At 43.1% G+C, this 15,808-nt stretch overlaps 1 protein-coding gene and 1 non-coding gene across 5 annotated transcripts in view; one reads left to right on the forward strand and one right to left on the reverse strand.

Annotated features, from left to right (window-relative positions):
- Window positions 1-431: 431 nt before the first annotated feature.
- Window positions 432-15,808, reverse strand: part of PTPN22 (protein tyrosine phosphatase non-receptor type 22) — a 38,006-nt gene continuing 22,629 nt past the window's right edge. For 3 of the 4 annotated variants that reach the window (XM_028734525.2, XM_077929075.1, XM_077929076.1), the window contains 10 exons: window positions 12,342-12,418; window positions 10,825-11,519; window positions 9,528-9,608; window positions 8,675-8,805; window positions 7,455-7,482; window positions 6,912-6,992; window positions 6,022-6,122; window positions 5,046-5,076; window positions 2,748-2,820; window positions 432-1,794 (listed from right to left, as the gene is read on the reverse strand). In XM_028734525.2, coding sequence (XP_028590358.2) covers window positions 1,716-1,794; window positions 2,748-2,820; window positions 5,046-5,076; window positions 6,022-6,122; window positions 6,912-6,992; window positions 7,455-7,482; window positions 8,675-8,805; window positions 9,528-9,608; window positions 10,825-11,519; window positions 12,342-12,418 — 1,377 coding nt within the window. In that variant the 3' untranslated portion in view covers window positions 432-1,715. Of the gene's footprint in view, window positions 1,795-2,742; window positions 2,821-5,045; window positions 5,077-6,021; window positions 6,123-6,911; window positions 6,993-7,454; window positions 7,483-8,674; window positions 8,806-9,527; window positions 9,609-10,824; window positions 11,520-12,341; window positions 12,419-15,808 lie in introns of all 4 variants that reach the window. The other variant, XM_077929074.1, reaches the window with a different exon arrangement.
- Window positions 2,414-2,486, forward strand: TRNAM-CAU (transfer RNA methionine (anticodon CAU)). Its single transcript has one exon. It is a non-coding gene; the product is annotated as a tRNA-Met (tRNA).

A 15,808-nucleotide genomic window follows, 5' to 3' on the forward strand; every position in this document is an offset into this window, starting at 1 on the left:
GATGCAACTAGAACAGATGCTAACCTGACAGTGAGAGGAGCACTCTTTGTATTAGACACACAATGAATCCCACGGTAAAAGAGCCATGCAAATATATCAAAAATTGAATAACCTGCCTTAAGATTTTCATACACGCAGCCCAATTTGCATTCTCTGACTCATTTGTGTTTGTAATTCAAATGAGTCCTTGACCTACATGGCTGACTTAAATTTTTGCTTTTAAGTGGAAGCCTGTCCCTTATCTATCAGAGTTCTGAATATTAGTACTCTGAATGTAGCTGTTGGCAACTCAATAAGTATGTCATTAAAAGTTAAGTAACTTCTTTTTGACAGTGCCAATGGTAGTGCTCTACACTTTGGAGATAAATCTGAAATATGCACCACTATTGAATTTTGTAGAAATGCAATCTGCAGAAGCAGTAACCAGCATACTAAATAAATAAAACATTTTATTTTATTATATTGCAACTCCCATATAAACATTCCATTAAATGCTTTAGGGTTTCTTTAAGTTTGGTTTTTCAAGTCTTTTTTTCCCCCACAGAAATAAAGTCTGTCAGTTGTGCCTGATCCCCCACCCCCCATCTTTGCTCTCTTCTCTAGAGTGTACCACATCTCACTTGCTCCAGCCATCTGGGAGTGTTTCCACAATGCAAATACCTTATCCTGTAGGTGCCCCTTGCATAATGCACCTTATGTGTTTATACACCGGTACTTTGAACATTTGAGCATGGAGAATACTGCTTCAGTGCAAAGTATAAAACCTTTGCAATCCCAAAATTCTAGCCCACAAACTTGTGAGAGAGAATTTCAAGTTCTGGTTGCAAAAGATAGGAGTGAAAGGGCAAATAAAAAACTCCTAATTTTGAACTTTTGGGGGAAACAGATCCCAGCTGGAGAAAATCTTGTCACAGGTGTTGAGGCACCACATGCCAGAGTATTAAAATGGTCAGGAATTATTCCTTAAAATTTCAACAAGACTCAGGATCAAAACCAAGCAGTTGGTTTGGAAACACCCCAATGGCTGCTTGAAGGATGATTGGTTTTATTTTAAATGTAGGCAGCCAAAACTGCTTGCTTACTTGTTGATTTTTTAGAGACAGGGCACCTGTGGATGGCTGACCTCCTACTTCAGTTACATACAGTACTGGAAATCACAGGATACAACTATTGCTTCTGTGTCCACCAACGATTACCTGGTGTCCATTACATTCATGCAAATAAATGTCCTCTGCGTGAGAATACAGCAGAGGAATTCCCTAACAGTTTCTGATATATTTCAAAAGAAAGGTCTGAGCTTGAAAAATCCACAACTGAATATCACTCAATTATTGGAACACAATAATTACTAATAAATAACAGTGCCTCTCATCTTCAGCATTTCCCCCTGGTGAGCCACTTCTTCGCTAATGCCTCCTGGAATGGAGTACACACCCCCAGGAAAGATGCTGTTGCTTCGGGAAAGGTGTGAGCCCCAGCACTTCTCTTTGTTCGGCAATGTATTGTTTTGACAAATAGTACTTCATTGGAAACATGAACAGAAACCAGGGACTTTCACAGTTCAGTATTATATTTTGTCTATAGTGGTCACATATGCTATCTTTCTAGTAGCACCACAACAAAAGCCATTTTCTTCCAAATGATGGTCTTGCCGCAGACTCCAATTGCTGAACTGATGACAGAAGAAGGCAAGGCTCCTGCAGAGACAAAGGGCATCAGCAAAGTTCTACTAAATGTTCCAACTTGGTGGTGGATCTCTTGGTCCCTTGGGTTTTGAAAACCGGTTTGCAAAACCTAGAAAACAAAACCAAGAAAATGTTATATATGGTAGAGCATGGGTTGGCAAACTAAGGCCCGGGGGCAGGATCCAGGCCAATTGCCTTCTAAATCCAGCCCGCGGACAGTGCAGGAATCAGCGTGTTTTTACATGAGTAGAATGTGTCCTTTTTAAAAAATGTGGGGCCAGCCTGGTGTTTTTACATGAGTAGAATGTGTCCTTTTATTTAAAACACATCTCTGGGTTATTTGTGGGGCATAGGAATTCGTTCATCCCCCCCCCCCAAATATAGTCTGGCCCCCCGCAAGGTCTGAGGGACAGTGGATGGGCCCCCTGCTGAAAAAGTTTGCTGACCCCTGGTCTAGAGGACCCTTGTGGTCCCGTTCATCTCTACAATTCTATAGTTCTAAGAGATTAGCATGTGATTCTCACACAAAAATAATAAAAGAGGCCAACTGTCTGATTCAGCTAATGACAAGGGAGTCTGATATATTAGCATACATACTGTATATCACATTGCTGAAATTTTTAACTCTGGGAGCAGGCTTGTGGAGAGAGTGCAACAACCCCAGAAGTAAGTATTTTGAAAACTACTGTAATACTGTAGTTTCATAATATGTTGCCATCAAGCATGGTGCTGGTTTAGCTCAGTCGGTAGAGCATGAGACTCATCATCTCAAGGTTGTAGGTTCGAGCCCTACATTGGGTGAAAGATTCCTGCATTGCAGGGGTTGGACAAGATGACGCTCATGGTCTCATCCAGCTCTACAATTCTATGATTCCAAGTTGACTGGAATCAACTTAGACCCAAGACTATAGAGTGCATTCCTCTAATACCTATAAACTAAAACAATGTGTAACAATAACCATAGTCAGTGGCAAAACAACAACTACACTACCCTTAAGTTTTTTCATGGTTAGTCAAAAAAGGAAGCATCACATTTTTAAAAACAACAACAACATACCAAACCTCAAAACAGAGCTGGAGTGATTTGATTGATCAGCCTCTGGAACTTTTAAAACTGAAGGTGAACCACAAATACCTAGAAATAGAAGGGAAGATCTTAGGAACTGATAGGCTGCAATCCTAACTCTACTTATTTTGGAGCAAGTCATGTTGAGTGCAATAAGACTTATGTCTCAGTAGACATTGTTAGGATTGAGCTGATGGTCCATGTAAACATCACAGGCTTCTTGAAACATGATTCCTGCTGGGGAGGCTGTGGTACTCAGGCTGGGCACAAGAGTGAATAACCATAACTCAGAATTTTGAAGACCACTGTATTCTGCATTGTCTATTGGTTGCTCTGCTCCTGAGATGTTCTTCTAGGAATTACTGATCTGTAAGCAAGTTCCTGTGCATCTGCTAAGTGAAGGTTCACACAACCCAACAATAGGGATAAATCGCACGGGTCTTCCCCACAAGCACTGTTCTGCAGGAGGGGGAGGAGTGCTTATTAAGTGACAAAGACCTATGGCCATATTATTGGGTCATTTAAACACTCCCTTAGCTGTGCAGGAGCTGCACATGGATGAGCTGCCCGCATAGAGCTGGAAAAATGTTTAATAGGCACCACAGAACATGAAGGATCTTTCCAGGAGGCACAGAATATTAAGCTGTGTCTGGGGCAACATTCTACGACCTTCACATTACTTTTGTTCCTCTGCCTCACCTTGACATCCTGCTCTATTTAACCCTGGGACCGGGGCCAACACCTTTGTTGGTGCCTGTGATTAAGGCCCAGTTCTATACATGCCTTCTGCAAACGCAGCGATCCAACTGCATTGTAGGGGCTGGACTGCTGGCAATAGCCGGATGTGTGCCAGAAGCCACAGGACAAAGGCCAGAGTAAAGGTCAGAATCCAAAAGGGCAAGTTAGGAGGCAAGGCTGAAGAGCAGTCCAGAGGCCAAGACCAAAGACCAACCAATGATACTGGAACACATCAGAGTTTAGGAAGACTTTGTTGCTCAAGCGAGGTTCAGTTGGAACAGGAAGTCCTCCTATACTTATTCTTGTCCAGAAGGATCCTGTAGCCAGCCTGGGTGGGCACAGCCAGTCCAGGGTTCTTCATTGAGAAGCTGGCACCTGCACTTTAGTAGCTCACTACAGAGGAGAGCTGTCCATAGATCCCAGTTCTTCACTGTTTCTCTCGTCACCAGTCTAGCGCTGACACTTTCCTCCTTCCTTCGGCCAATACCTAAGCGGCTTCTACCTCTCTCCCCATCTCAGGCCCAACTGGCTAAAATAATGCTCTCCATCCCACCTCCCTCAGATTTTTAAAATAATTTTGTTTTTATTGCAAAAACAAGAAAACAATACAGCATATATCGCATATCTCTATATCACTCTATATAAATTTCTTTATTAAATTTGCCAGTTGCTTTATCTTGCCCAGGGCAACCAAAAGTGACTTATAACCAAACAAAGAGGCAATAAACCCTACATAGATACCTTAAAGACAAGAGGAACAAGAAATACATTTTAAAATATCCCACCCACAATGTGACCACTAGCTGCTGATATTGCCTGGATTTTGTTACAACGCACATCTTAGAAGGTGCTGTGCTACCAAATCAGCAACGTTGGCAGCGATATTTCCTGCTTTTGTTAATCCAAAGAAGGACACCCAGGAAGAGCATTGTAAAGATTTATCAAGGTTTACTGGAAAACTTTTGAAGGCAGGAACCTGCATCAACAGGTGCGTGGAGCAAAGCTTTATAAACCAGCATTTTAAAAAATAAATGTTTTGTGCTAGAGGTACCATGCCAAGCAGGTCTAATCTAAAAGGCCTGTCATCTATCGTGTGTGGAATGAAATAATGCCCCAGTTCACATAGTGAATGTTGCTTCATGGGAATCATAGCATTAGGATTTTGTTGCCCCATGGTGATCATAATGCGTAGTTCACCCGCCTCTTATACAGAAGAGATACTGAAAAGATGTGGGAGAGGCTTGGCAAGCAGTATACACAAAAGTGTAGAAAGATTTCACATTTTAGAAATTGCCTTCTCTGTTTAGTATTCACAATGAAACCTCCGCAGATAAATGTAGATCTTTAATTAATTCCTGGTTCTGAAACCCTCTGAGATGCACAGTGAAAAACAGTGGAGCTGCGTGATAGGTCTTTATTAATCCAGCAAAACTACTGAGTGCCTTCATCTCCCAATAGAATTGCTAGGGGTTATGGTTCCTCGGCTCAGACTACAACACAGTACCACCGCAGTGAATATGCAAAATATAGACAGTCCATAAATTCAAAAGACTTACTGTTCTTCACATTTCGTAAAATTTTCAAGCTCTAGGGGGGAAAACACAGAAAAATTATGGTGTTGCAAAAACCCTGCTTATTAAGAACAGATCTATCTGAAAAATAAACTACAGGGAGCAATTGTCATGAGTACCTGTCAAAAGGCTGTCCCATATTCGACCCACCCAACTCATTTAATCTGGATTGACTGTTTCTGCAGGAAGTCCAATAAGTAAAAATAAAGTGGAAATTGTAAATATGGGTCAAATTGGATGGGGGGGGGATATAGGGTGACATTTGAGAAACACTGAGTGTACAATAAATTGTTGTGTGGAAGACCCTAGATCAACTCAAGCAGCCCATTCACTTTCTGGGACAGCAGAATGGAGTTCTCTTCCAGTTAGAAGAGGAAGAGGTTTGTTCCCCTTTGCATTGAGGCTCTACAAAGCCAGCCTCGAGTTGCATCACAATGGGCCATTAATTTGAAATTAAGGTCCTTGGGTATATTTCCTTCTGAAAAGAGTGAATCACTGTTGATTTACATATTTGATTATTACAGCTTAACTGCACAGGGAGCAAAACTGTAGTTTCTGGTTTCATATGTACTGTATTTGCTTCTCTTTCTTGCTTAGAGCGCTCCCTAGTGTTGTGAATGAGAAATGTTCCAAGCTCTGGTTTTTACCAGAGGATCTACCAGTTAAAAACCTATTTCTTCTCCATATTATGGATGGAGTCAGTGGCTGAGAGAGATACCTAACAATTGTTAGGTTGTGTTTTTATGCAGCATAATGTGGGCTAAAACTGGAAAGTTGGGTAGTCATGTATCCTTCCTAACAGAAGGCTTCCATTGAAGCGTTATCAGAAGACAGTTCTCTGTTTAAAGATAAATAACTTCTGCACAGCTGAAACTTATATAATTAGCCCTGCTTCTCTGCTAATAGAAATGTTACAGCTGTCTCTCCCTCCACTTCTTATGCATTCTCCACGCTCCTTTACCTTACTCCTCCTGAAGCATTTTGCTTCCTTTGATGACTTGTCTGTTGATCTAATCACAGACTCTCTGAAACTCACAGCATTGTTCGTAACAGATGGTTGAGCTAGGAAAACAAAAACACACTCAGCAAAACAATAACTGGATCGACACTTCCATATACATGGGAAAACCTGTAGACCTCCAAATGTTGCTGGACTCCAATTCCCAACAGCCCTAGCAGTCAGCATGGCTGATGTTCATGGATTATGGGAGTTGTAGTCCAACAACATCTGGAGCGTCAAAGGTTCCCTACCCCTGCTATATATCGAAGGCATCATTTGAGAAGAAAAAGAAAACAAACCAATTATTCCCCCCAAAATATGGCAATTCTTTCAATATATTCTTTCAATATAATTAAATGTATAATTAATACCAGACTGTAAACCACATTGGAGATTTTTTTGTGCTTCTGAGATTCTCTGGCAACATCACTTGATTTATAGACATTCAGTATTGTTTCTCAGAATGCCACAAGTATGTATTGATAGGAATTGGTGGCAAAAGGTGGGTTCTGAATGTGATTATATGGAGACTCATTGTTATCTTCCTTTCTTGTTGCTGTGATTTTCCTCCATCTGCCCCAGCTGCAACAAAACATTTCTCTCCCATATCAGTCTCTACAGCCACAGCAGGTGCTGTAACTCTCTAAAGATTTGACTTTACCCCCAAAGGCACACTCCTCCGTTGTCTTCCGAGACAGACAGATGCCAACAAGAAGATTCTCCTCCAGCACTTTTCACCCAGACCTTCTCAAACCTGACTTTGTATTTGCTACCTCCTCAAATGAAAATGCATTAACTAAAATCACCACCCAATAATGTTGTTACAAGACAACCACAGCTGTTGTACTTACATTCCTCATCTGCAAGAATAAAGGACTCAGGAGTTCTTTCAGGAAGGGGGGGAGGGGAAGGAGACCGATCCCGGGGAATCTCTGTAGTAACAAGCAATACAAAATAATTTAAAGAAAACATTTTCATTAGCTTGCTTTCAAAAAACCCTGAGCCTCTCCAGCATCAGGCCAAGACTGTCTGCAATGTCTTCAGTTCTGCTATCTGCTATCAGTGTTAAGCACAATTCATCCCAAGAAAACATGTATGCACCTTAAGCTCCCACATACATAGGGAGAATTCTAAAAACTTGTGTTAATATCACTGGCTCTTCAGTATTTTGCAATAATACTAACAGAACAAGATGACAATGAGGAACAGGATTTGGTAAGTGTACCATCTAGTGTACCATCTATACAACAGAAGTTTTCCATTGACAATAAAAGCAAGGCATTGCTAGAATGATGGAACATGATTAGAACAGGATATACCCCCGTTTCATTACAAAGCAAGCAGGTGTAGTAGTAGCACAGACTAATTTATAGAAATGTCAGGAGAATGTTTACCTGATCTGGGTCTCTGCAGCTTTGCATTCTGAAAACAAACAAAACAACTCTGTATAAGTGCATTTAACTTTTAGTAAGTAGGTGATGGACAGCTGTAACTCTCTAAAGGTTTGACAATGCCCCCAAACAACATCCTACTCAATGCTCCTAAAGAATTACATGCTGCGTGCAATTGTAGTGGAAGGTGGATCCACATGCCATTTGTGAACCATGCATTTACAAAAATCCTATTTCAGTTTTTCAAAACTAAATCAGATGAAAGGGCATTCTACTCATTTTAAAAATGTGACCACTGAAAGTGACACTCAAGCAAGCCATTCAGAAGAGTTCTCCTATTAAATTGCTGAAGGGATTTTCAACTGTGGTGTTAGCAAGAACCAGAGCGCCCTGGTCCTGTTTCTACTAATATCAGTATGCCCTTCCTTTCTGTCTTTTTTCTGCCTTCAGGTTCAGAAAGTGTTATTTACTTCCCACTCCTGAAAAACTGTTGTACTGAACTGAACAAATAAGAGTAACAGCTTGAAGCAAATTTAGCAGTGCTGTGAATGATAACAATTACAAAAGCCCTACCCACAGAACAGTGTTTCAGCAACACAGTAATAGCTGCATAAGACGGATGCTACCCTGTCAGCATATAACACATCTACTCAGAGATCAGCACAGGTTGTAAATTTGTTACCGGGCCCTTACCAGCTCAGGAAATTGCAGTAACAGCCCAGTGAGAACTGAGAATGTTCTGTGGACATGGAACACTGACTAACAAGGGTGGGGTGGAAAACTGGAGGAAAAGAATGGACAGAATGAAGTATCCTGCGGAAGACATAGCTGGCTGGAACCCTGAACAGAACCTTGCAACATTTTGTCTCAGGTTCCACTTGCTCATGCTAAAAGCCAAAGCCCTTTATTCATTTCCCCTGTTTTGTGGCATCTTCCTAGTTAGTCACATCAGCTCCCAATGGATTTTAGGAAGAAGAATGTTCGTTAGCAGATGTTCCCATCTTCACTGGAATTTGCTGGGCATCTCTACTGCCAGTTGACACACTCAGACTTAATACAACTTGTTTTTTCAGAAGTATTGTCCTAGCTTCAGCTGTTGGACTATGAACTGAATGTCTGCTGCAATTTAGTTATATAAAGTAGCAGCCTTTGTTTCAGCAGAAGTCAGGAGAATTATATAGCAATATTGCTGGTAGAGATGTATAAAATCTCTAATGTGTTACCTTACTTGGCCTCAGTCTCACAGAGTCATCAGAAAATTTCAGCTGAGACATGCCACTCCATTCCTTAGAGATTCCAATTTTCTCATTTTTGGACAGTGATTGGTGGTTTGAATCTGGCAACACAGAGTCATCTGCAATGGATAAAATTAGAAAACATAATGGATCTTTTAAAACTTTCTGCAGATCATCACTATCTTGGTCTAAGTTGTAGATCAGGGATGGGGAGCCTTCAGCTCAGGTTTGGCCTTACAGGGGCCCCAACTCACAAACCACACCAACCTGTTCCACACCTAATGTCATATGTGTCAGGTACCAAATGGCTACAAAGGGAGCTTAAAGTGAGCTCCTGATCATTCCTGTGCTGGAGCGAGGCATCGCAGGCAATGGGCAGCTGATGGGCAATGGGAGCATCCTTGCCTCCAATAGCACGAAGCAATTTGCATTGAAAGTGCTGCTAAAATGGAGCTTTCCCCCACCATTTCAGCAGCAGTTTCCATGCAGACTGCTTCATGCCACTGATCCCTGCAGGAAGCAAGCTTGAACAACAATGTGACTAGTTTCCCCATGGGGAACTCAATTATGCAGCCACTCCCCGTAGAAAGCAGGCTTGAATTCACCATCCATCAGGTGATGGGCAGTGAGTTCAAATCTATGGAAAGGTGTTTTGCCAGCCTTATGCTCAGTGTCAGTTATTGGATGGCGAAGTTGGCTTGTGGGGTGAGGATGACAGAAAACTATCTGGCCAACTGGGCCAAAATGGTTCTCCACCCTTGAAAGAGATGATGATTTCATCTTGCATATGGTGTTCTGCCATCAACACAACTGTATTCACTTAGATGATACTTGAACTCACCATCTTCTCCAGGTACAATAAAGGACTCAGGGGTTCTTTTAGGCAATGGGGGCGGAATGTCTTCATCCACCTGGGAAGAACCTGTTAAGCCAAAATGCTGAAGTTAGTGGACTTGGGTTGTATACACAAATATCTATTGCAGACATGCAAGATAATAATCAAGACCTCTCATCTATCATGGTCTTCCTTGACCTTCTTTGCATTGCATAGCTACTCTTTCCACAATGTTAGTTTATGAAAACTAGACATGAAATAAAGGACACAGCCTTATTCTGAGTCAGACTGTTGGCCCATTCAGATCCAAACAGTTTATTGTGATCAGCAATGCCTCCCCAAGATATAGATATTAGGCAAACGCTGCTAGCTGAAATCCTTTTAGCTAGAAAAATCCATGATTGGACATGGGAACTTCTGCTTGCAACATGTGCGCTACAGAACCTTCCCTGCTTCAGTTGTGCACTATCATTTCATGGGCAAAAATCTTTGCCATTATGTAGGAAAACCATGCGCATCTTAAAATCCAAGTCTATAGCACTGTTCAGGCCATAAGTGTGGACAGAAATTGTCCTGCAACAAGCTTCTCTGTTGATTTAAATGAAGCATATCAGGAACACATGAACAAACTTCCAAATGTATAGTAGGGAAACACCACCTGGTTGCAGTCGCTGTTGCAAAATCTTGAAGTGCAGAAGCATGAAAGCATTTACTTTCAAAAAATAAACAAAGTGACCACCAGATGGCACTGGAAGTGGTAGCGCCTGCAACTACACTTCCTTCCCTCATCAGCCATAAATCCTGTGTATCCAAAATCCACATGGAAACCACCTGATAATTTATTTCCCTTCTCATTCCTCATTTATCAGAATACAGAGTAGCACGGTACCATTCATACTTTTTCGGATTTTAGATTTGCCTGGAAGTGTTGGGTTGTTGTGCAGCATTCCTCCTCCTTCCCTTGCCCAGCACTGGGCCAAGCAAGGATTTTGAATTCTAGATATTAAAACATTCTGATAACGCATATACCATACATCTCTTCTGCTAATATTTGTTAGATGTTGACATAAAGAATAAAACATAGATGCTCAAAGGACATTTAATCTTCACATATGAAAAGGCTGTTAGTTGTCCATCTTGATTCCTCATCCACGCACTAGCAAAGTCCAATTCTGGCCATGTGCAAACTTAAAATGTTATCACTCCTTGATCTGTTGGGGCAACAAAACAGCCTCTTTGTACAACTTTCCTTTGTAATGCAAATCCCCCTGCAGGAGGAACCCACAACCTCTCAAGGACTTACTCTGGCAGGCAGATTCCACTGGACCCACTGGTGGGATATTCTGAGCCACAGAGCTGCATGGTGGGTAGCTGGGCCTTGCTGGACTTTCCAAGGGCTGAGCTGTGGCATCTGCAGCAGAAGCAAGCAGGGGAATTGTTTCAGATGGATTCGCAGCAGGGTCAGGAAGCGCTGGGGAGCATGGTTCGTCCGATGACAGGGAAGAAAAGTAAGGATCTTCTGATGACCAAGTACAAGACTGATGGCGTAACTTCGCAAATAGACAACGCTTGGTGTTGCTTGATAGTTTATTTGAAAGGCTAGAGTCAGCTGTAAATCCTCCAGACTGGAGGCCCTCACAAGAACCAGGGTCCTTTCTTGACAACTTTTGGGACGCTCTCTGTGAGGCTAACTCAAAAGGGATCGATTTGGTCCGTGTTAGAGGCACCTTTGAATCTAAGCTGATCCCAGCCTCACTTCCTGATTTTAAAGTGACAGGTAGCTCTGTCCAAAAGAGATGGTTGAAGTCCAAACTGTGATGCTTATGGAGCGGCTGTCTTGGCAACCAAGAGTTCAAGCCTGCTGCGGCATCCATGTTTCTGCCGGCGCTAAAGCTCAAGGATCCAATTGAAATTGCTTGTCTGACCAGAGAAGCACCATCTCTATATCTGTCACGAGTGCCCAGGCTCCGAGATTTCTCCTGTTCCTCTTGCACTGAACTGAAACGAAGGAAACATCATTGTCAAAGGTATAACTATACGGGAAGGCCCTTCTCAGTCCAGACAAAGCTCCACTACATTGCAAAATGGCTAGGGATAAGTGAAAACTCATAAACTTTACTTCCACCTATTAAAAAAGCACATCAACCAAAGGAACCCAGACTAGCTTCTTAAAAATGAAGGTATACTCTTTTTGACACCCTGGGGACTGCCAAGATTTTATTTACCTTGATATTCAGCCAGATGCTTCTGGAAAGTCTACCAGCAGCGCATAAAGGCAATAGCCCTCCCTCACTGTTCTCACACAGCAACTGGTAGCATTCAGAGTTTCTCTGTGTTTAAAGGTTCCAACTAACTACCATAGCTGCTGATAGACAAGATGACCTCCATGCATTTCCTTGATGCAAAGTCAGTAGAGAGGAGAGGTGGGTAGGAATTGATTTACTTTAGTAACCTTGTTTTCTTTGTAGCAAGGGTGGGAAACCTGTGGCCCTCCAGATGTTGTTGAACTGCAACTCCCATCATCTCCAACCACTGGCTATGGTGGCTGGGACTTATGGGTAAAACACAGCATCCCCAATCCTGGTCCATAGGTAGGTTGAGACTATGGTATAAACCAACCAAAGTTGAGCTAAGGCTCATTTATTTCAGTGAAAGAGAGAATAAATATTTAACTGTCGAGCGGAGATTAGTGGGCTCCACAGTGCAATCCTGTGCATGTCCTTTGAGATCGATGGGGCTTCCTCCCAGATAAGAGTGCATTGGATTACAGCCTTTTTAAAGTGCTTAATCTTTCCCGAATTGTGTGCTATACTTTCTTACCTGTTCAATTGTATCAAAGAAGAAGTTTCCATATGTGGAGCCTGGAGTGCTGTGGCTGTTGGATGGCTTGTTTCAGCCTACAAAAGTTACAAAAAATATATAGGTTTTGTAGACTCACAGAACCAGAACATTGGTTTTCAACAGGTGGACATAGTACTGGCTTACAGCCCAATGTAAGGTGGGTAACAACAGCAGCACTACCACCATATAAATATAGGACAAAATATTTAAGAAATTGGTTTCCAAATGCATGTTTGGGCTAAGTCATGCCCAGGTCTAGACTAAAAGATCTGTATTCTGTGAGGTCCACACATGGGCATAGCCAAGATTTTTGTGGGGGGGGGGCAGGATTTTGTTGGGGGGGGGCAGGACTTTTGTTTGGGGGGCAAAACCAATTTGATTGGTCAGTTAATTAAGTATTTCTATTGTTATACTTGATTGGTGTGGGGCAGCTGCCCCTCCCTTGGCTATAGTCATGTGTCCACACCTTTCATAGTGGAAAGAGTGGGCTACACTGTTGAATCCGGAATTGATATTTGCCATCACAACAGATAATCACTGAACTCTCAGTTACTCCTTTATCTAGGACATCCCTGCTCTCTAAATACATTTTTGGAGTTCAATGGCTTGATAAATATTAGACTACTACGGAATCTGCCAAGTAGGGTACCTTTCTCTAAGCTCTCCAGGAAATGTTGGTTCACTTTTATTGCTTATAATTAATGTGGTATGTCCCTCTTTCATCACCCATCTTACTTTAGTGTATTTGCCTTCTGCGTAGTACTCAGCGCCAAGTCTTACATTTTAGCTATCTCATGAGTTATTGGAAATGCTTCCACACTGCATACTATTGCAGCACTCCACATGGTGAACAGCTGTTGGAGCTACTGCGAGACAGAAGCACCTCCAGCATCTTCCACATAGAAACTGGTAACATAAAGATCAGACTTTGCTTAGGACTGGGGAAAACATAACACCCCTGAAAGCAAATTGCTTCTGTCTTCCATCATGACTGACTCCAGTTTTGAAGGGCCCTGAAGTGTTCTTTGCTGGCACTTTGATGAGAATCAGAATTGTACAGTTGTGTTTTTTTGTTTGTTTTTTTAAGTGCAAGTAAAATGAAGTTTAAGCCTATGTACACATTAGTGGCTTAAAGCAGTGTTTCCCAAACGTTTTTGGGCAACGGCACACCTGTTTACCGGAAAAAAATCTCGCGGCACACCACCATTAAAGCCCCGCCCCCGTGACGTCATTCGGGGAGCCGGCGGCCCGGGCCTGAGCTGGAAGGAGAGGCGGTGCTTTTCGGCACAAGGCAATCGGCCTGGAATTGTTTCCCGCGCGCTGCGAAAGGGAACAGCTGCGGTCGCGCGAACCCTCCGGCGCTGGGAGGGGAAAGGGCGGAGTCGCAGAGCACCAGCTGGCCGAGCGGTTGCGCGCAGCGTTGCGCTTTTGGAGAGCGTGCGGCTGCTGCTAGGGGATCCGGGGACGTGAGCAGGCCTGGCCCGACCCGGGTTGAAGGAGGACAAGCCGGCAGCGCGCCAAGTGAGTTCGGTTGCGCACGACGGCCCCCGCTCCCCCCACCCCCGCCGGATCCTCGCCGCCGCCGCCTCTCGCCCGCCTCCCTCCCACGGCACACCACCCGATGTCTCACGGCACAGTAGTGTGCCGCGGAACACCGGTTGGGAAACACTGGCTTAAAGTATGGGCATGTCCCCTGTTTATGTTTGCACTTGATAAGTACACCAGAGAGGGGGCAGGGGTGTCTTCATTCAAAGCACATTACCTGATTTGTTTCTCTGTGCCTACACCACCACCCCTGAACTGAATGAAGCTGTCACCTGCACATGTGCTCCCATCTGCACATGCACAACAACTATCTGAACTGTGCACACCTAAGCTTAACGACATCTTGCCTTTTCAAATCAGATGGAAGCTGATTTGAGGGGAAGTACATCAAACAGGAACAATCCTCAAGAATCTACAGGATACATACGGATTGTGGCTAATGCCATGTGCTCTCTGCTTCATACATCAGTGGTGGGAGCCCACTAGAGTCGGAGGAAATGGTGATGTGTATACTGCCTAAGTGAACTGGGGGACGAAGGAAGTGTGCTTGAGGGGAGGGATAAAAACCCACACCTGGGATGTTTTCTGTCAACCTCTGCTGACTGGTGTGGATTGCAAGGAATGGAATAACAATTGATATGGCGACTGAAAGAAATAGGAGTGTGTGGATCCTCATGTACCAGTTGCGCACACAGAACAAGTGTGGAACAACCTTGTCCGGACGTGCCCTCTGATTCAAGCTGTTTCAAATAAGGGTTCAACTGTATTGGGCCGTAATTCTCAGCCCACACTTGTCTCCAGCCTACCATGGGGGGGGGGTGGATCACAAGGCCATATGATCCTTTTTCCTGGTGGGACATCTTCTTGTGCACTTTCTTCTAGTACTGCAACCTAAACATGCATGCACTTAGCTTCTGTAAACAGATATGCCCCCAAATTTTTCTCACTCTCTTTTTTTACCCAAATACTTTTTATTGCTTTTTTTGTAACAACAACAAATAAAACAAATACTCTTACATTCAAAATTTCTCTCAAAGAAGCTCTCTATCTAGGGCCTTCTAGGCCCTCAGGTTAATCATTCAGAGAGACTCCGCAGAGGTGGGTTTGCTCTTGTCTTGATATTGTAAGTCAGTCTCAGCCCCAAATCCATTTTTGGTAAACTGCTTTTTCAAAGGTCCTTTTTGAAGGTCCTAAAAGCTGTGAAAAACAGCCAGTATCTGTGAAACCACATCCTGGTTGAAATGCTGCCTCTGTCACCCTGGCCTATGCTTCTGCTAGACCACATAACTGCCCACAGCAGATGAGAAAGAAAATGACTCTCTCAGCTTGAGCAGAAGGTCTCCGCAAACACAACAACAAGCACACGGGGGGGGGGGGATTGGTGTGGGTAAGATTCAGTTGGAACTTAAAGAATCGGAGTAATGGCATTTGAATTTATCTTAGGTTTTCCTTTATCACTTAGTAGCAAAGGTTGTGTTCACACTTCTCTTTACTGTGCACTCACTGTGTTTCTAGTGCTGCATTTTAAATCCGTGTTCACATGATGTTATTCAAAAAGCCTATGTATCCTGTACTTTGTTATAGAATACTGCTGCTGGATGTGTTGTTTCTCAACCAGTTTCACAAGCCATTCCTCATTCACCTCTGGCCAAGGTATGGACACCTTTGCATAGGACAAAGACTTGCCCCCCACCCCATAAATGCTCCATGATGTGAACACAAACAGGAGTGTATTGAAGCCTTGCCAAAGTGAATGGCTAGGGAAGATAGAGCTGTGAAATGCACCAGGGGAAAAGCAACTTCACAACACTCTAAGGCAATAATGTGAACACTCATTTAATGTGCAATTGCAAATGAGTAGGTTGCAGTTCTGTGAATAAGAGAGGGTGGAATGTACATTT

This window comes from Podarcis muralis, chromosome 5 (genome assembly GCF_964188315.1).
Source record: "Podarcis muralis chromosome 5, rPodMur119.hap1.1, whole genome shotgun sequence".
Classification (NCBI taxonomy): Eukaryota; Metazoa; Chordata; class Lepidosauria; order Squamata; family Lacertidae; genus Podarcis; species Podarcis muralis.